This window comes from Nilaparvata lugens, chromosome 12, assembly GCF_014356525.2.
Source record: "Nilaparvata lugens isolate BPH chromosome 12, ASM1435652v1, whole genome shotgun sequence".
NCBI classification, from domain to species: Eukaryota; Metazoa; Arthropoda; class Insecta; order Hemiptera; family Delphacidae; genus Nilaparvata; species Nilaparvata lugens.
This window is the reverse complement of record NC_052515.1, coordinates 20,399,579-20,420,874: the sequence shown is the minus strand read 5'-3', so window position 1 is coordinate 20,420,874 and position 21,296 is coordinate 20,399,579. Positions and strand designations below refer to the sequence as shown.

Genomic DNA, 21,296 nt, shown 5'->3' with positions numbered 1-21,296 from the left:
TAGAATGGATGATGAATAGTGATAAATGATGAATGGGCCTTGAGTGATAAAATGGTGGAGAAAATTTTATTGCATAATAATTTTTGTTTCAGGAACTTCTTGATAGAAATACACAAGTCTATATCAAAACGTTTTATTCATTTCACAATATCACCCAACTAAAATAATAATCATAATCCACCAATAAAATACAAATTCTCAATTGAATTCCAGTTTTTATGTCCACTGAATTCGTTTCTCAGTCGATTGTGTGGATTATTCCGTAACATACTCCACAATACCCTTGACTATTTGGAGAGCATCGATTGAAGTTGGCAGAATATTTTCTGGTCGAGTGATGAACCATTCCTGTTTGTTATCCCTCAACTGCACGTTGTAGACATATTTTATTCCAAGCGAGCCTTTCACCCAGTCTATCATGTTACCTGAAATCAATAACATAACTGTGAAACCCAAACAAGATACGAAGAATATAATGAGAATAATACAAATACAATATTAATTTACAATCATGAATCATCAACTACATAGCATTCGAGTTTTTGTCATTCCTTTACAGACAGAATATTTTCAAACTTATTAAAATTTATAAGGCCAAAAACAATATAATATTGCAGAGAAAGAAAACAGGCGCTAGCCCAAAACTTCTTTTCTCCCTGAATTCAGTTTATAATATTGCCCAAATAGGTTATATATGAGACTACACATATGCCACATATGCCACTAAGTTCAACTTGAAGGATTTTGAAATTTAACAATATACAATAGTGAGAAGGATTCTATAAATACGAATTAGTTTTTTTCTGATTACCAGTATTTCTATGGCTTTTTCCATATATTTCTGCACATGTCTTATTCTATCAAACTAATCCACAAATTCAAGTGATTAAACAACTGGAAAACAATTCTGATTGAAAAATTGGTTGATAACATCTTTTCAAGATACATTAAATTGTTTCTGAAGCTTCAGAATTGAATGTAGGCCTAGCAGAATTCTAGTCCATACCTGTACTATATCCATCATTTTCAAACATGGTAGAGACTTTGTATTTGGGACCCCCAATTTTCTGAACAGCCTCGACTGCTGACTGTGCAGCTTCTTCAAGATCATTTGCATCTTTGGGCTCTTTATCAGTGTATCCAAATGGATATTCCAAAGTTTGGCCGTAGGCTGCGAATGAAATGAATACCTGTTGGAGTAGAAAATGAGATGCTCTATAGAATGTAGACTATTCATAAACGGTTAATAAACAGTCTATAATAACTACATATTATTCATTATTTAACATTTTAGTTGTTCAGGTATTTTAGAGTTCACTCATAACAGTTATAACTGAAAGGTTAACAGAGACTCAAACATTACACAAGCATTCGAGATTGATCTGAATAAAAAAAATAATAAACTTCGAGTGAACTGGCTTGCTCAGGTCTGTTTTCAGGTTGCATCTGATCAATTTCAGGGCCTCTGGCATGACTTAACGGCTGCTTTTAGTCAGCCGGGTTCGATGAATCAACGTGTCCATCCGAAACACAAGAGTGACCCGAGAAAAATATCTAGCCTCGCTGAGTTCTAGCCTCGAACCCGGGGCCTCCGATTACAAAGTCAGCGTCTAAGCCAGATTGATCCCTATTTATTGTGTCCTACTAATGATTATTTTTCCTTGGTTATACAGTACTTGACCAATCATCAATATCAGTAATAATCGAAAATGTATTCTTTTTGAATTATGGATAAATTATAGAGAAGCACTTAATATGAATAAGCCAATAATTAGTCTCATATAAACAGCCTACACATAATTTAACATAACTATTACATAGTATTACATAACATTATATTATTATAGAAGAATGAGACATCGATGATGTTGATACCACTATATTTCTAGTGAATATAGTAGCACAGATCTAAGCATATAATGTGCTTGATATAATGCGTTTACATAGTTTATGATAGTAGTATCTATTGACATCATCAAAGTCTCATTCCTTCAATTATGAAGAAATACCACAAAATCTATTCTCTTACAATCAAGTTATTACATTATTATTTACCTTCATATTTTTTGCATGCCTCACTAAAAATTCAGAAACAGCTCTGGTCTCAGGCTCTGAGAAAGGGAAAGGTCCAGGATACTTCCAGGAGCAAATATTCTCCCGATACAATCTCTCCTCTCCCCAACGAGAATTCCAGTTGTGGTTTAAATTAACCCCTAAGCATTCGTCATCCTTGAATCTCTTTCGATTTTTTGCCCACATTCTGTCACTGTGCCGAGAGTACACGTAGCCGTCAGGGTTTAGAAAGGGAGCTACGTAAAAGTCGATTTTCTTCATGATACTACCATGGGCATGCCTGTTCTCCACTAGTTCCTTCATGACAAAAGTGACTGCCGACGGTGATATCCATTCGTTACCTTGAGTACCTGGGGATGAATAGTACGAGTCTTGAAGAAATTATCATCTACGTTCATTCAAAACCACTAGGATTCATATAAATAATACGAGTAAATCCACTAAGCTAATAGCTTGCCTAAGCTAATTACCTTGAGTACCTGTGGATTGACAGGTCAAACCTTGAAAAAACTATCATCTACGTTCTTTTAAATTCAATAAGATTCCTATAAATAATACAAGTAAATCCACTGAGCTAATAACTCAAGTATTTTGAACAATTATCGAGTACATGTTATATTCTCGCCTCCAACCTGATTACTCTAAATTCTCAATTGTCATTGAGTGTATTTTTCACTTAGTACCTATTGATTTCTCATTTCACCAGTAACTTATGAAGTTATTAATTGTCTTGGAAATACGACGAGCTAATTTTGAAAAGCGAAGTCATATATTTAACGTCAAAATTGATTACCTGAATTTGAAAGGGATTCCAGCCTGTTGTCTCTCCCATTTTTTCCAATTCATTCATGTTTGAATTGCAGAAGTTGGAGCGCTTATCTCAAAGATAATAAGTTGAGGCTATCTTCAAGGAGATTAGTACCTATATTAGTGAAAAGTTGTGTTAGTTAAAAGTGGCTCTATATAGAGCAGAAACCTGGACGCTCAGAAGACAAAAGGAGAAGAAATTGGAGGCTTTTGAAATGGTGTGGAGGAGGATGGAGAGGATCAGCTGGATGGATAGGGTGAGGAATGAGGAGGTACTGCGTAGAGAAGGAGAGGAAAGGAATATTATGGCAGTGATAAGGAGACGGCAGTGGAACTGGCTGGGACACTTGCTGAGACATGGCGGCCTCCTTGTGACGGCAATGGAAGGGTCAGTGGAGTGAGGGAGGGTGCTGGGGCGGAGGAGTGAGAAGATGGTGGATGATGTCAGGGAATAGGGAAAACACTTCATGCTGAAGAGTGGACAGCAAAGAACAGAGAGAAATGGAAAAAGAGGAATCATGATGTATGGACCTGCCCTAGGGCACAATACCGATGATGATGATGATTAGTGAAAAGAAAAAAGTTCAAAATTTCTATAGCCTGCTATACTTTATTCCACTTGTCGAAGCATGTCAATTTTGTATAGTTGCCGAATATATTGGAGGGCAAGGTGGTCTGTATAATTTCTCGGTATAAAATGAAATGTTGAAATATGTAATAATTTATTACTGTCATACCTCCATCGATCCACACCTTTGTAGCGTTAGCTTGGCCAGAAGATATTTTTATAATGCTGATTGGCCTCCCTTCATACGAGTATCCAGCCAGAAGTATTGACACAATACTGCCGTACACTTCCCTCAAATAATTGTAGTATTTGTTGAAATCGTCGAAATTGTAATAGCGGTCCCATGTTATGAAGTCACCTGTGGAATTTGTTACTTCAAATACTTACTAGAAAATAGAATATTTGGAGTTGATTCATTAATATTATATTTGATAATATTTTTTTATTATAAATTACCTATATTACCCAGAAGGAAATTATAACATATATAGATGAAGCATTCCTTATTGTTTATGAAATGTTAATATACAATAATAATATGTTGTCTTTTATTATCTTTTCATCTTGTACTCAGCTTATTTTTCTTAATTTCAAATAACTTCAACTCGAATATTCTCAATTTCTCAGTTCTCTCTTATAAATTCTCAATCTGTAGGATATCTTAGGCTCAATTCTCACTTACGCGACTAAGGTCGAGAAGAGACTCGATTAGTTGAGAGCATGTGTTTTCAAAAATGGTGACAGTCGCGGAGACTAGAATCGACTGGTCTGAGTGTCATCATATGGAAACATGCTCTCGACTAGAGTCGAGTCTCTTCTCGACCTTTGTCGCGTGAGTGTGAGTTGAGCCTAAATCAGTTGAATCCATGGGTTTTCTGCTTTGTTATCTTCATGAACGTTCACGAAATATCCTTCTTAATCACACAATAATCATGTTTTCAGTTGGATAATTTTAAACTCTCACTTGACGTACAAGGAAAGAACACTGTCATATCTAAATCCGCTATACCTCACTAGTAAGGTGAAATTCTACTTGTAGGTTACTTAAATGAATATTTTCAATAAGAACACAGCAATAAGTTACTAATCCAAATCCGGTGCTTAATATTTTTCTCCTTTCCAGACAATATCTCAAGAGTCAATACAAACTTACTTATTAGAGCTAACCACTTCCTTCGCAGGCAGTAGGCAATTGCATAGATATTAAAATGAAGGTAATAGAAAAACTTGAAAATTTTTAATTGAATAATTTAACACATACGTTGATTCAATCTGAGAGGAAGATGTGATTGATGTGCAGAGACTCTATCGCTACTGTATTCTTGAATTTAACTCCATTTGAGGCATGTAATGTCTTTCATTACTGGGATAGTTAGAATAGCTCCTCTTTGAAGACAAGAACTATCTTCTGAAGAATATGATAATCTTCCTATTATAGGTGAGTTATCAATAATATTATTTCCAAGATTGTAAAAATGAATTCTCCATTCATTGGGCCTACAAAAACTTGAAACGTGTTGCTTTTTGAATTTATTTAAAACGAGGGTATTTTGAAAAGTTTCCGACCTTATCATGAATAGATGACAGCGCATGTGAGCAACATATTCATGTGGTGTATGTTCTGGATCATATTTCAATAATCACTCACTGAAATTTCAGCCATTTTGGACGCGAATTATTTATATAGGCTAACAATCGTTTGACGGATGCGGTTGCCGCATCTGATCATATCTGATCAAAACTTTGTTTAATTCTTGAATGATAAAAGATTAAGAAATTGTCTTAGTCTTTTTCATTTAATATGAATAATTACCACAATATCAACTTCTCAACTACACAAAAAGTTTGTTTAATTCCATCACTGTAACAGTCCCCTGATTTTCCAGTGCTGAATGGCAGTAAGTTAATTCTGGAGTATTTCACAACTTGAATAAAAGAAGTTGACCTTTTAGATCTGGAGCTCTCCACAGAGTGGCCCAAACACCTCGAATTTGTAGTTTCACTTCCATTTATTTTTCCAATTTCTGTTACATCATGCCATCGGACAGAAAATATTATTCTCACCTTTCCTAGGTAATACTATTTTTAATGGGATCATATAATTTACAACTCTCTATCTTTTGGTAGAGAGTTACTGGGATGGATATTCTGAGTATTATTTTCAGAGAACTTTGAGAAAATTGAGGCTTTTATCAACTATATCTTTCGATTGTCACTATTTGAATACAAAGTTCACAGTCTCTTTGAGATTATTAGTTTGTACTTGAAGCTACATATTCACATATATGTGTGAAATATCACTGCAAGGATAATGAAGTTGGTTTTGATGGTTAAATCTTGAAATTATGTTTTTTCTTGGAATGTAAGGAAATCTGTTAACAAGTGCATGTGGAACTCTATTTGAGACAGAAAGTTGTAACTGGTCTCAATTTGTGGATTGTGGAAGGTTCACATCTTGTATTCAAGTTGTTTAATATTAGCATACTCACGTATTACCCAGGAATCATATTCTACGAAAAATTCATTCAATTCGGATTTGTTTCAGCAAAATATAGCCGATATACAGAGTGATTCACATAGGATGTAACAATAGGTAACTTGTTAACCGTTCATTTTAAAGAGAACTTTAAATGGGCAACTTTCCTTCTTTTTTGTGAAATTTTACGACATGCCATTTTAAATTGAAAATTTGGCCGCCATCTTCCAAAATGGAGGGCAAATTTATTTATTTGAATTGCTACCCTCATTTTTATGATTTTTTGTATTCTACGTAAAATTCAAAGGCATTTTTACTCATGTTATTTTTTGGTAAACCTAACCGTTTAGGATGTACAGCCATAATAAACCACACATAAAATCATATGGATTGCATTACTGGCTTATTATGGATATACATCCTAAACGGTTAGGTTTATCAAAAAAATGACAGGAGTAAAAATGTGTTAAAATTCTATGTAGAATCCAAAAGTATCATAAAAATTGGGGTTGCCATTCAAATAAATAAAGTTGTCTTCCATTTTGGAAGATGGCGGCCAAATTTTCTATTTAAAATGGCATGTCGTAAAATGCCACAAAAAAAGAAGGGAAGTTGCACATCAAGAGGAGAAGTTCTCTATAAAATGAACGGTTAACAAGTTACCTATTGTTACACCTTATGTGAATCACTCGGTATAGTTAAGTCCACGTTATGATAGCAGTATTTGATCAACATTGGTATTGCTATACTTGTCTATCATTCGACAAAGCAGATAGCGCTATCCTTCTCTAGTTCCGCAACGTTGCCAGATCGTTCTTAAATCATGTAGAGATATGATTAATCAACGGAATATATTCTATCTAAATTTATTATGAAAATTAATTATAAAATCATTGAAAAATATATTTTCTTGGCGAAAAAATATAATTGATTGACTAATTCTAAACAAGAAATTTCAGTTAATAGGCCTACATCAGATATACTGGAATCAGTTATCTTTTATAGAAGACAGTGGTAACGCAGAGAATCGGCAACGCTCTTCTTCTATCTTTCTCCACTGCCATTATAACGTGGACCTCACTATAGGCCTACTTGGTGAATAAGCTAAAACTCCTACTTTAATTTTACTGCATAGAGTCTGGGAAGCTTCACAGCTTCTCCATGATAGGCCTTTAATAATGCTAGCTACGGTACCGTACTTTGGAAGATGTTGACAAGTGTCATGGACAAAACAAAGTTTGGACTTCACAAAAGCGTATTGAAATAGTTTATTGGACATTAATTCGTGCTGATACAATGATTGTTTTCACTCACTATGCCTGTATGTGGCATGTCCCTTGTGTTCGGGAAATTCCACCATTTTGGGATTATGTTCTTTCCAGCCAAAGTTCCTCCACCATTGGGCCCAGGATGAGCTCCACCAATCCCATTCAACGTTAGCTGGAATAAGACAATTCATTAATTATTAGCCAACAATCAACAATAAAGATCTATCAACTGAAATAGAAACTAATTGTCTAAAAGTGGATTTTCGTTTATGCGTACCGGTATAAAAATAATTCTAAGAGTATGGAAGAATACTTCAAACTCAGAAAAGTTCACGCGTTCGCAGCCGCTGTGGAAAATAGGCCTAATGATTCAACAACTTTGGAAGAATACTTCATGCTCTTATGAGATTGTTCACACGTTCACATAGTGGTTGCGATCGTGTGAACACTCCCATAAGTGCCTGAAGTATTCTTCTTAGTCGTTGAATCATACGGTAAAAAGAACCCACTTCGAGGCGGTGTACAGAACAGTGTGATATTTCCAAGGGTATAAATTGATTGCAAAGGATATAAATCGACAAGATGATTTGCACCGGGGTTCATACAGCAAGCGATTAATCGGAAAGAAAAGAATGTGGAGGGGACCATTTGATCATAATTTCTAAATATTAAATAATAATAGTTAAATGGTCGTTTTTCAGGAAACAGCCCAGAAAGAATTTTTCTCGACAGTTCTCTATATGCATTTTGGGGCGCTGAATTCGAATCTGAAATTTGCTGACACGCCAAAGGGCGGTTTCACCCTCAAAAATTTAGAACTTTTTTTAATTTTTCCATTTAATCTCGAGAACCTTGAGTTTTTCGAGAAAAAGCATTCTTTACAAAATTGAGGATAATAAAATTTCCAATAGATTGAGTGGTCGCGCAGGACTCTATTATTCTTGGTTCCGAAGCTTCGAATTTTCGAAAGAGGTGTATTTTTAAGGGGTTTTCAAAATTATGCAAACCTACCACTTCTACCCTATACATATACAACATGGATCTTTTTCTAGTAATAATGAAAAGGGGAGAGAATATTATCTACAACCTCGACTACTTTTCGATTTTTTTATCTGAAGTGTTTCACAAGATACGCAACTTTGAATATGCCAGACTGTGGTGAATATGGGAATAATATCACAAATTTCTTGCATATTCAAAGTTGTAAACCACTTCAGAGGAAAAATCCGAAGAGTAGTCGAGGTAGTAGAGAATTTTCTCCTCTTTTCACTTCCATGAAACATACTTCTGATTTCAATACCGTTCAAAAGTTACAGTCAATTGAAAAATGATTTTTTCTCTTGCGATTTTACTGTTATTCAAGAGTCCCTATCACGAGTATAATAAATGATAGAGACTTGCAATTGGATGCCTCAAATCCATCTTGCATCAATGTTTATTATCGAAAAACTGTCGAGACTGTGAGAATGAGAAAAATATCGTAAATTTCTCGATTTTTTTAAACAAACGTATCTCACTTCACGATTATATTTTTACAAAAATCATTCACCTCACATGAAAGGAGATTCCGTTCTTCAAATCAAGACCAAGTTTCATTTTTTATCATTTCCGGTTACCGAGATAAACAGTTTTGAATATAGAAATTGGCCATTTTTTGTGTATAGGAATATCGGCTGAAATACACTCAAGAAGGATTTTTTTTATTTTTCATGATATTTTAGTTATGATACATGATTTTGTACCGCCTTGACGAGCTGAGAAGGTGTACCGCCTTGACGAGCTGTAGTACGAGGAGATTTGATCATTCTGTCAGAAGTTATTAGTGTTAAAAGTTTTGATCCTTGACGTGTCCTTAAGCATATCCACTCTACACTCTACATCAGTGGTCGCCAAACAGTCGATCGCGAGCTACCGGTAGCTCGTGGGGTAGTTTTTGGTAGCTCACAGAAATGCTCGTAGAAAAGGATGTAGTCCAGTTTGAATATAAACACTTTTCAGTCTGAAGAAAATCAATGACGAGAGAAGTCCTCCACAGCACCGCAGCAATAACCAAGAATACGTTACAATTCTATCAGACTTGAGACAACAGCTCGATCAACGATTTCAAAATTTTGGAAGTATATTAAGGTACAATTCATCAACTCTCTTTTGCAGAGATCTATGCAGAAGATTTTGCAGCTTGTGTTGTGAAACATTTTGGTGGAGATCAGGCTTCAGTTGAAATGGAATTTGTGGATTTTAAAAATGATCTGTCTCTCAGATCACTTTCTACATCTTTATTTGTAGAATATTTGGCCTCAAGTCACCAAAGAAAAATATCCAAATATTATTCAAATTGCATTGAGGTTGAAAACTATGTTCAGCTCTACCTACTTGTTTAAAGCATCTTTTCCAAGTATGAAATTCATAAAAAATCTATATAGGATCAGACTGACTGATGATCATTTGGACAACTGCATCAGAATGGCGGCTACAACGTACACTCCAAACATCAAGAAAATAACAAAATCAATTAATTGAATATATTATAAGTAGCCTACCTACATCATTTGAATAATAAGCCATTAGAGGACAAATAACAAGTGTGATTTGAAATTATGCAAGGAATTCCAAGTGGTATGACAAATTCATTATGAGAGCCTTGACGCTGTGCAAAGGCTGAAATAAACTTTCTACTGGTGACATTTTTCAAAGTTTTTCGATTTGTATGCTATCAAAATGAAAAAGTTTTCTCACGAAAAAATGTTTTCTCCGATCATTACTTTTTGAGACATAAGCGCATAAAATTTAAATTTTAGGGACAGGTCATTTCAAATTCGGTAAAAGATGAATCCATGAAACTTCGAGGATGAATTCTTCATGGTATTGTTGATTGAATAAAATAAAAAAGTTCTAAAAATATTAATTTTTGAGAAAGTTATTCAATTTACTCAACTAAAAGTTATTTTTGGTAAATTGAATAACTTTCTCAAAAATTGTTATTCTCAGAAAATTTTTGTTTTATTCGATCAACAATACAATGAAGAATTTGTCCCTATGTATTTATTTCTTACCGAATTTTAAATGACCTGTCCCAAAAATTTGAACTTCATGCGCTCATATCTCAAAAAGTACGGTAATGTTGAAAAAATATATTTTCAAACCTATATATTTAGAAACCATATATTTTAGAAACCTATTATTGAAAAAAATGTACCGGAGAAAAAAAATTTCCTGAGAAAACTTTTTCATTTTGATAGCTTGATTGTATACAAATCAAAAAATTTCAAGAAATGTCACCAGTAAAAAGTTTTTTTAGCCTTTTCACAGCCGTAATCGAATCATTCTTTATCCCTCTCCTAAAGTGTATGGGTAGGCCTACCCTATAAATTTAAACCTCAAACCCCGATTTAGTTTTAATACCTTATGCCTTGTACATACACCTTATTCACTATCTAAGGTTCTATATCGACAAGTGTATTATTAGCATAACATTTAGATTTTTTTTAGAATTGAAAACAAACTTCTCATGCCTTAGACCTGCGCCTGATGCATTATCTAAGGTTCAATATTGACAAGTGTAGTATTAGTATCACATTATGATCTTATTTATAATTGAAAACAAACTCACGTCTGTCGGGCTTTGGTGCGATTCCAGTTTCTTCCCTGATAGCAGCTCCAACATCTTCAATCACAATCTCATAGCGAATACTTTTGTTCTCAAAGTCCCTTTTGATCCATTTTACATTGTCATGAACAACAAGTATATCTGTTGAATCTAAGCTTCTTCTTATTATTGATACGTCTGGAAAAGTTTAATCAAGTTAAATCTGATTAAATATTGATTAAACATTTATAGAATATATTCAACATACCGGTACAGATATTTCGGAACTCTTCAATAATATTGAGAAAACTGTAGGCTTGAATAAGGACCTTAATTAAAAAAGTGGACTCGACAGAACAATCAGTATTATTGGAAAACAGCCTAGATTCATATATCAATTACATTGTTTGAATATTTGATTCCAACATCCACCTTTTGGTGATTGGGCTATAAAATAACAAAAATGAAATATTATTATATTTTACTGTTTATTCTTTCTAAGTTGAGTATAACTATTTATGCATTGAATAAATTGGAATGTGATTACATCTTTGAAAAACTATCAATTTGGTGTATTTTTTGTTTGTGATTACAATAAAACTCTTTGGACCTTCAGAAAAATGGCTTCAGACGATTCGAATAAAACTGTGCATAATGTTTTTTTGTACGTGAATTTTTAGTTCTCTATTACAATAATTAGATCTCAGTTTTCATTTAAATTTCTTAGTAATTTTTTATTTTGTTTATGCTAATTTATTTCAGATATTTTGTTCTTAAAATTTGATATGATTCCACAATCAAGTACCTATTTCCTTAATTAAGTGGGCTATAAAATTATATATGATTGAAGGAATTATAAAAAACATGTTCTTACCATCTTCCTCCGCCAATTTATCAATTAATCTATCAACAGATCCATCATACTTTGAGTAAACTCTAATCAAATGAACTCCATCATAATCGGTCAAATTTACTTCATAGTCTGTCGGATTAGCCAAGGCTGCACAGAACACTAAAAAAGGTATCAGCACAATCGGAAGGAATCCCATTTTAGCAAAAAAAACTTGTGATACCTTGCCTATCCCTACAAAGCTTAACACTTTTGATAAGAGACAAAATATATCACAGAGTATCCAATTGAATTCTCAATACTTCCATACTTCTCAAGGTTTCTTAGATAGCTGAAACTATGTCGATGAAAACTTCTAATATTCCCACGAAAAAACTATAAACTATCGAAAATACGTAAAAAATTTTGACAAATTTCACCAAAATAACGATAACTCACACTGTGGATATCGACTTATTTCCCAAGGAACGAAAACTAAAATAGGTACTAATAATCCAAATTCCAGTATCTGTAGTTCTGTGCTAATCTTAACCCTACTTGGCGGTATACTGACATTTCTTCAGTTTATGTCTCTTCTTTTATTTTGTTTTGAACTGAAACTATGACAATTGCAAATTTCGAAGGACAAATAGACACTAACTCTGTGTTTCCAGATTTTTCCCGTACAGGAAAAGTTGTTTAAAAACATTTGACAGCTCGTTTTTAAAAAATTGACAACTAGTTAGAAGGTGAAATGTAGGTATGCCTACTAATAACAGGATTTCCCCATTCATAATAGGCGTTGACTTGGAGAGTAATATTGTGAATGATTATTTCAGTTTTGTCACAAAATTTGTTCAAGTCAGAACAAGTTAGAACATTGAGGGCATAAGTGTGTAGGTTTTTACAGTGACTCACATGAACTTAATTATACTTACATATACAAAAACGTTTGACATATTGTTGATAAGAGAAAAAAAAGTTGTCAAACTATGAAATAACTGATGACACCTTATCATTTTTAATACTGTTTTCATGAGAGTAAGTCAAGTTTTAATTTAATAATAATTGTTACGGTTGAGAGAGCTTTTCCTCCTTATATCTTATACTGTTGAATAATTAATTTAAACAGGATATTTCCACTAATTACAAATTTCCCAAGCTCATTGTTAAATTATTTTTATGATTTTCCATTCCATTTGTTATCAAAAAATGTTACTATAATCCATCATAGACAAACTGGAATCTCATTTAATAAGACTTTTATTTGAAAATGAATATCTAATGATAAATTAATTATTCAAGACCCAGTAACACAGATCTTTTTCAAATTTCAATAGAAATCAATAAATTATCGAGTACCCTGTTATCCTAGGACGAAAAGAGAAAAATGATTCTCAAATACCTAGGATTACCTACATTATCACAATATTTATAACATTAAGCATTATTCACAGCAAATCATTTTCAGCATGACTTGTTACAAGTTCAATCAGCCTCTCTTCAAATGTATTTGGCGTATTCTTCATTAAAAGTATCAAATGTTTAAATTTTGTTGGCGCAAACTCATTCACCTCTTCAACAAATCCACTCTCGGTGAATTCACTAATGTCACATTTCAGTTTTTTGAGATTTTCCACAAAACATTCATAGTAGAACATTGATATTTTCCTGAACTCCTTTTGTATATCAGGAGAACATGATGAGAAAATAAAATAAGCCAAGTCTCGTATAGGAGAGTTGTACAGAACAAATTGGAAGTCTATGAATTTGACGTCAACTAAGATTGATTCATCTGAGTATTTAAGTAAAATATTGTTCTTCCATAGATCGTTGTGTATCAAGGTGCAGAATGGGTTTTTTGGTTGAGGAATTCTCATATTGTCGATTTTCTCTAGAAGTGCATCGACTCTCGGCACCAGCTCTTCCATGTCGGGTCGTTTCTGTAGAAGTTCTCTGATTTCGGTTCTGAGCTTCAAGTTAATAGTCGATCTATCAATCGAATTGCTGTTCCGTAGAGCAGGCTCAACCACATCTTTAAAATCCTCTTCGAAAATCTTGCTTCTCAGTTGTTTTAGCGCGATTCCAAAAGCGTGGAAGAGGCTCATCTTGTCAATGATCAGTTCTGTGAGGTCCCAGTCGAAAAATCTACAACATATACGTTCAGATCTAGGAATTAAGTTTAATTTTCTTCAAACATGTAAGAATAACATCAAATTTTATCCAATATACGTTTTATATCGTGATTTATATTTTATTGTGAATAAGTAATGAAATTTCATGATGTATTTGATTATAATATAGCAACTCCTGTTTGTATAAGTACCTATACTTGCTCAAGAGCAAATAATAAAACGATTTTATTATTGAATTAGGGTACAGAATAAGCATACGGGATACACATATATTTTATTTTTATTCTCTACGAGATAGGTAATTCACGAATGACGCATCATCACGTCTAAACTACTGGACTGATTAACTTGAAACTTTGCTTATAGATTCTCAATGACCGAGGATGGTAATAGGCCTATTTTTCAATCTTGAAGATCTCAGTAGGTCAAGTTTTCAATTGGATCCTTGCGAAGCACGGTTCACCTGCTAGTTTCAAATATATATAGGAATAAGCATGAATTTCCAATCAACATGTATTAGAGTGGAATTCACTTCAAACTGCCACAATTGGATGTATGGGAAGCATTGGTGTTATTTATAAAGAATTCTGGCAGTCCAAAATGAATCCCACACTATTTTAAATCAACGTAGGCTATTCAGCAATTTCCATATTTTTAATACATGTATCAATTTAATACATGGTAATACTCATCAAAATCTTTTTCCTACAGTTACCTTGAAAAGTTACAATTTCTGCACTGATTGCAGGCCGCAAAGAATCACTTTTCCGCTCTAGTGTGCAAAGTGAGTACTTTACGTACTCCAGATTTGCAACATGACAATGCAAAATAGTTAGTAGGTTATAGGGAGCACCAGTGCAGCAAAATCAAAATTAAGTTGGTAACACTGACTTCGGTATAGTGAGGTCCACGTTATAATGGCAGTAGAGAACAGCGTTGCCTATTTATTATTTGCCTTGATTAATTATATTTCTACATTGTCAAAAACAGATTTTGCTTCATTGTGGAGCTAGAATAGGATAGTACTACCTGCTTTGTTGAATGATAGACAAGGATAGCCACATCAAAGTTTATCAAATACTGTCATTATAACGTGGACCTCACTATAGTCATTTCAATGCTTACATGAGATAAACACCCTTCAAGCAGTCAATCATCAGAGATTGGCTCAGTAGCTCAGTTAAGAGCGTAGTACTGGACTGGTAAATGGAATATTGTCAAGGATGATGAGGTTGGCAGTTCGAATCCATTCACAGTCTCTTTTTTGGCTAAGAATTCTCTACTTCAATTGAAATTATTCATGTAATTTTGAAAAAATTAATATTTCAAACTTTAAAAAATTAAACATTCGAAATTAAAAAATATAAAAATTTGAAAATTGAAAAATTAAAACAAAAACTTTAAAAATAGGAAAATCAAGAAAATTAAAAATTTGAAACAAAAATTTGTAAATTTAAAAATTGAAAAAATTGTAAATTCAAAGATTGGGAAATTTGAGAATTCACAAATTGAACATTTTTTTATTGAATTATCAATTTTAAAACTAGTTAATTTGTTATTAATCACAAAGTCATACAGACAAACATTTGATGGATTTCAGGACATTCTATCCATAATTACTCACTTTTCATATTCAATGGTAACTGTAGGAAAAATTTAATGGGAAATATGTGTGCAAAGTTCTTTTGCTGCACTCAAGAAACCATTCCGCACTCGCCTACGGCTCGTGCGTAAACGTTTCTTTCGGTGCAGCAAACTGTCACTTTGCGCACTAGTTGCACAAATAACTATTCCGATTCTGAATTCACAAAAACTATTGATTTCTAATATGTATCTTACTAGATAATATTGTAATTAATTTCATATTCTTATTTCTCATTCGAAATTATATTATTTTAATCGAGGTATTTACCTGTTAGGGAATACCTTGTAGCCAGAATATTGCAAATTATCTAGAAGAATTATACTTGGTTCATTCTCTGTTGATGAAATATTGCTCCCAAAATAATTTGGAGTCAAGGTGTCATCCATATTTCTGCTCAAACTGATGCTATTGTACATGGGTATTAGAGAACAGTAGAATTCATTCTCCTTCCTGAATGCCAACTGGAAATAATTTTATTATTATCCATTATTTTAATCATACTAAATTCATTTTTTAAACTTATTCATTCAAATATTCCATGTCATTCTTTCAAGGTGTTTATTTTTGTATGAGGGGGATTAATTTCTTATTTATTAATCTTTGAACGGTAACTTACTTAGCCTACGGTATATCAATTTACAATGAATGAACAAAATTATACCAGCCTAATATAAAATAAACAATATGAGTACCTACCATAATAAAATGAACTGAAAAATATAGGAACAATGAATGAATAACATCAAACACAGTAAACATGATTGAAATCTTCTTATTCATGAGTGATAATTTCTCAACTTATTCTTAAATAGTTCTCAACAATTCTTCTTCCAACTTCACCTGCCAGATATTATTGTTTTGGAAAAAATAGTATGATGATGAGTGAATGAAGATGAGAAAGGTGGAAAAATACATTAGTCTCTGGAATATATTATAGAGAGCAACGCAATAAATATTCCACTTTCACATAAATAAAAGCAAGGCATTAAGGATTTCATGTATTAATTTATTCATATAGGCTACATTACGTTTGTGGATGTAAGTTGTAGTTAATGCATACTGGGATAATATTAAATCTATCAAACAAAAACATAAAGGTACATTCTATGAGATTTCAATATTTGGAAATCCTCCATATTGCAGAGAACTACACACAGAGAACTACTTAGGAATGTTGAAGCGATTAGGAAGAGAACACTGAATATTATTCGACAAAATCAATAAACTTCTATTACGGTATTCCATTCATGAAAAGCTTGTAATTACCAAATAAATAATGTAAAATTGGAGCTTACCTTCAAATAGTCATCCTTTTGATTCTCCAGAACCTTCGCTATGAGGTTAATTGATCTCTTATCTCCACAACCATTAGCATTCACAACACATATTTCTAAAGCCTTTACAGTAGATGTAAAATGTCCATCTGTATCAAGTGCGGTATACTTTCCTGAAACCACTTTCAAATTGTCAAGTCTCTCAGAAATGATCCTTTCACTTATTTCCAGAACTGAATGATCAAGTTCATTCGTAGCCATTGTACAGTTGTATCAAAATCAGTAAGAACTAAATTCACAGCATTTGAAAATACTTGATAGATTTTATCACAAACTGTGAAGTTATTAGTTTGATTACCAATCTATTTTGATCATTTCAACTTGAGAGATAGGCGTGAAGCAGCAAGAGCTGACTACAACAAAAATGCTTTTCTACAGATGGACAGAAAAATGCTTTTACCATTCATTCAAAAATATTCAATTATTTAGAGGCCTGAAATGTCTTACACACTGTCACTCCTATTAATGTTTGTTCTTAATTTCCTAATATAACTCGATGAAACGGAACATGATCAAGATAGCGTATTTAACATCAACCGTGACACGGTATAAAAGTACTACTATTTTGCACACTTACTATAATTATAGCAATTTCACTTTCGAAAACTTCTCTCTTTTCTAATATTTGATGAACAATAAACTAAATAACTTTTAATGTAACTGAATCTCTTAATCAGAGTAGACCTACTAAATAGGTACAATTTAATTTTCGGAAAAACTCGAATAATAAATCACAGTAATGTTCTAGTAGGTTTTTAATAGCTGTTTGTTGCAACAAGAGATAACTATACAGAGCATTAACCCGCTATCAAAATGGGCAAGAATTATCAAAATACGTCTTGATAATGAACTTATTGCATTGAATAAATTAATACAACACGCCTTCCGTGTTCTGATAAGATGAATAACTTTAATTTGCAGGTCAATATTACGAGTAGTTCATTTGATAAGAAATTATATTTTTTAATTATTCTGGTGATTAAAAATGAAATGAAATTTTACAATCGTCGGGTAAGATTGTTGACCTGTCCTGCCAACTCTTATTTTACAAAAGAGGAGATTGCTTATTATGTAGTTGACAGTAACACACATGTCGATTATATTAAACTTTCTATAAGAACTCTTCAAACTTGTTTGAAAGAATCATAATAATATTCTAATATAAAATCAAACTGTGAGCTCATGTAAGCCGAATTCAAAATATATTTAATCTCATGAGGTAATAGCCCAGTTAACAAAGTGTTATAGAGGGAAAAGTTTGGAAGACAATTTTTACCCCGCAGTTCTGTTCAGGGTAGTAAGGAGGTAAACATATCAAAAGTCCCCACCCCTACCCACTGTGCTAAGGGGGTGGGGGAGGTTCAAAGGTACCATTTTTTTGTTTCTCGCATATAACTCGAAATTATGCATTTTACGGACATGACTACTCTATAAGAATTTAAAGCTTACATAATTTCCTACAATATTTCACCTCCCACATTGAATCTGCTATAACAATGGAAGGAAAACATGAAATAGTGAAATAATACATCAAACTAAAGAGAAACAAATTAGACTACAAATCTACGATGAGCATTCATTTTTGCGATGCATTGTTGGAGAGTTTAGGCCCTGAAAGAGCAAAAAATAGGATTAAAAGCTGTTGTTTTAACAATTTCACTTTTAAGAGCGTATACCTCGAAAACTGTTGGAAATATCACAAACCACCTCAGAACAAATATTTTTGAGAATTTATCAAGCTTCATTTCTGAATAGTTGGTCATGTCGGTTGAACGCATTTTTCTCAAGATAGCGTGTAAGCAAAACATTGAAAAATGCAACTTTCAAACCACCCTCCATCCCTTTAGCACAAGGAGTAGGGATGGGGACTTTTGAAATGTTCATCCCCTAACTGGTCCCAAAAAAGCTGCAAAGTCAAAAATTGTGTTCAAAACATTCTCTCCAAATTCCTTTGTCAATATTGGTCTATTTTTGTAAAACTGAAGATCTCACACTCAAAACTGAAGCTGCTGCAACAGTCGTGGGGATGTGTGTAAACTTGTGAAATTATACATCAAATTGAAGAGAATTCGATGCTCTAAAAGCTCATGATCAGCATAGATTTTTCCCATCGGAATTCAAAAGGTATAAGTGCAAAAATAGCAAAAAATTTAAGGAAAATGTGTTTTTTCGAAAATGTCACATCTTTAAGAGCGGATATCTCGAAAAGTGAAAGAGATAAAGAAAAAGTTGAGAGATCAATATTGTAGGAAATTATGTAAGCTTCGATTTATTATAGAATAGTCATGTCCTTAAATGCATAATTTTCGAGTTTTATGCGAGAAACCAAAAAATGGTACCTTTGAACCACCCCACCCCCTTAGCAAGTGGGTAGGGGTGGCAGTGGCGGCGTGTCCATGAGAGCACAAGAGCACGTGAACCCCCTATGAAATTGCTACAATAAATTAAAGTTCAAATCAATAGAAAATTGATTGAAGTAATAGTAATACTCAAATTTCTTGTAATATTAAAACAATAAGGAGCGCACCAAGCAAGGTACACGCATTGAGATAACCTTTTGAATTACGCGCTACAGCAAGCAGGATCACTGCTCCAAGCGTTAGTATGGGTTCAAATGGTAGCTGGGCGAGTTCAATTCCCTCCCCGTGGGGGGTGGGAGACTATTTACATTAGCTTTACGGTGAGCTGCTTTCCAAGCAGCTCATAGCTGTGATTGTGTGCTTTGCATTGGCGCCATTGCCTTCTAGAACCGTTTCCACTTATGAACTGTTCTAGCTGGCACTGGCTACTACTTTGTTTACTGTTTGCAGTTTCGCGTTCGCGCTACATGTGTTGTCGATTTTGAGGTTAATTCTTGTTTCTTCTTTCTTGTGTTTTGAAAAGTGAGAATGGAGGGTTCAAGAAAGGTTTCAGTTAGCTATTTAAAAGAGATAGTGTTCTCTAATTTATCAATTGAGGAAAAAATATCGATTAAGGAAAGTGGTAGGCCTACACCGACAATTGATATACACCAGACTTCTACATCGAAATCCAGGACATACAAGAGAGATTTTAAAGACCAACAATATGAAAAGACATCTTGGCTGTGTGGTTGTGAAGAAACTAACAAACTTTATTGTTTTCTGTGCTTGTTGTTTGCTCGCGAAAAATGCGATCCAGCATGGATTAAGAACGGTGTGTGTGATTTAGCTCATTTGACTCAAAAAATTAAAAAGCATGAAAACTCACATGCGCATATTAGTGCTTCATTGGATTTCAATTTACTTGGTAAAATTGATGTTCGTCAACAGCTTGATAGTGCTTATCGTTTGAGCATCAGAAAACATAATGAGCAAGTCACCAAAAATAGGTATGTGCTTTCCAAACTTATAGACTGCATTAAATTTTGTGGTGCATTTGAGTTAGCTCTTAGGGGTCATCGAGAGGACGACAATGCTTTAAATCCGGGAATTTTCAAAGGCCTTGTGAATTTTACTGCAGAGCTTGATTCGGCTTTGAAAGAACATTTAAATAGTGCTACAGTTTTCAAAGGCACCTCCAAAGACATTCAAAATGAATTGCTGGACTGCATGCTTTCTGTGTGCCAAGAAAATATCAAACAGGAGATTAAAAATGCTCAATATGTTTCTCTAATAGCAGATGAGACAACTGACATTTCGTCTGCATTTCAGTTAGTTTTAGTTTTTCGGTATATTTTATCAAATGGTCAACCAGTAGAGAGATTTTGGAAGTTCGATAATCCTGAGGGTCATGATTCACAATCGATTGCAAAATGTATTTTTTCAAGTTTGGATACTGTCATAACAATTCCAGAAAAACTCATTTCTCAAAGTTATGATGGTGCGAATGTGATGAGTGGACAACATGCTGGTGTGCAGACAATTGTGCAACAAACCTATAAGCATGCTTTTTTTGTGCATTGCTATGCACATCAACTCAATTTAATTGTAGCACAAGCAGCGAGTCAAAATCAAGATGTAAGAATTTTTTTCTCAGATTTGAGTGATATTACTAATTTTTTTTCAAATTCTCCTCAAAGAATAGATGTTTTAGACAGAGTAGTCGGCAAACGTGTACCTAGGGCGTCAGCAACAAGGTGGAATTTTAAAAGTAGAACTGTGAATACAGTTTTTGAATATAGAGAAGAGCTAATCGAGTGTATGGAGGAGATTCAATCCACATCAAAACAACCTTCTAGTATTATAAAAGCAGGTGCTATTGCTCGTCTTCTCAAAGATAATAGATTCATTTTTGGCTCTCGGTTTTTCACAGGCTAATGCCTCATGTTGACATTTTATATAATCAGCTGCAAACAGTTAAGACAGATGCTATGAAAATCAAATCAAATGTTGAACATTTTATCAAAGCTGTTGAAGAGGAAAGAACTAAAATGAATGATTTGATGGAGATGGTAGCAGACTGTGCAGGAAGTGTGCCCAAACGTTCAAGGCGCGAAGAGGACACCTACCTCAGTAGAACAGTGGCTGCCAAGGAAACCTGTGACATCATCACCACTCAAATCAAAACCCGGTTCTCATTCACAACATTCTATTCAGCAATCTGTTTATTGGACTC

At 33.6% G+C, this 21,296-nt stretch overlaps 1 protein-coding gene across 3 annotated transcripts; it reads right to left on the bottom strand.

Annotated features, from left to right (window-relative positions):
- Positions 1–231: 231 nt before the first annotated feature.
- Positions 232–18,328, bottom strand: LOC111043555 (carboxypeptidase B). Of its 3 annotated transcripts, none has more exons than XM_039439092.1 (8): positions 16,683–17,452; positions 11,653–13,755; positions 10,803–10,976; positions 7,239–7,364; positions 3,618–3,806; positions 2,056–2,423; positions 1,007–1,190; positions 232–425 (listed from the first exon to the last, which is right to left on the bottom strand). In XM_039439092.1, the coding sequence occupies exons 2-8, from the start codon at positions 11,825–11,827 to the stop codon at positions 256–258; spliced, it is 1,386 nt and encodes a 461-aa protein (XP_039295026.1). In that variant the 5' UTR covers positions 11,828–13,755; positions 16,683–17,452; the 3' UTR covers positions 232–255. The 3 variants fall into 3 exon arrangements, 2 of the variants coding, with proteins under 2 accessions (XP_039295026.1, XP_039295025.1); XM_039439091.1 differs by lacking the exon at positions 16,683–17,452 and adding an exon at positions 15,655–15,849; XR_005572649.1 differs by lacking the exons at positions 232–425; positions 1,007–1,190; positions 2,056–2,423; positions 3,618–3,806 and adding an exon at positions 15,655–15,848 and having other exon boundaries at positions 7,162–7,364; positions 16,683–18,328.
- Between the last annotated feature and the right edge of the window lie 2,968 nt (positions 18,329–21,296).

Bases quoted from the DNA above. Each gene is read 5' to 3' on its own strand.
- LOC111043555 (XM_039439092.1), bottom strand. From the start codon at position 11,827: ATGGGATTCCTTCCGATTGTGCTGATACCTTTTTTAGTGTTCTGTGCA. The intron at 3,807-7,238 runs GTGAGTGAAAAC...CAAATTCCACAG, and splicing joins ACATGCCACATACAGGCATA to GTGACTTCATAACATGGGAC. The intron at 1,191-2,055 runs GTAAATAATAAT...CTACTCCAACAG, and splicing joins GGCATGCAAAAAATATGAAG to GTATTCATTTCATTCGCAGC.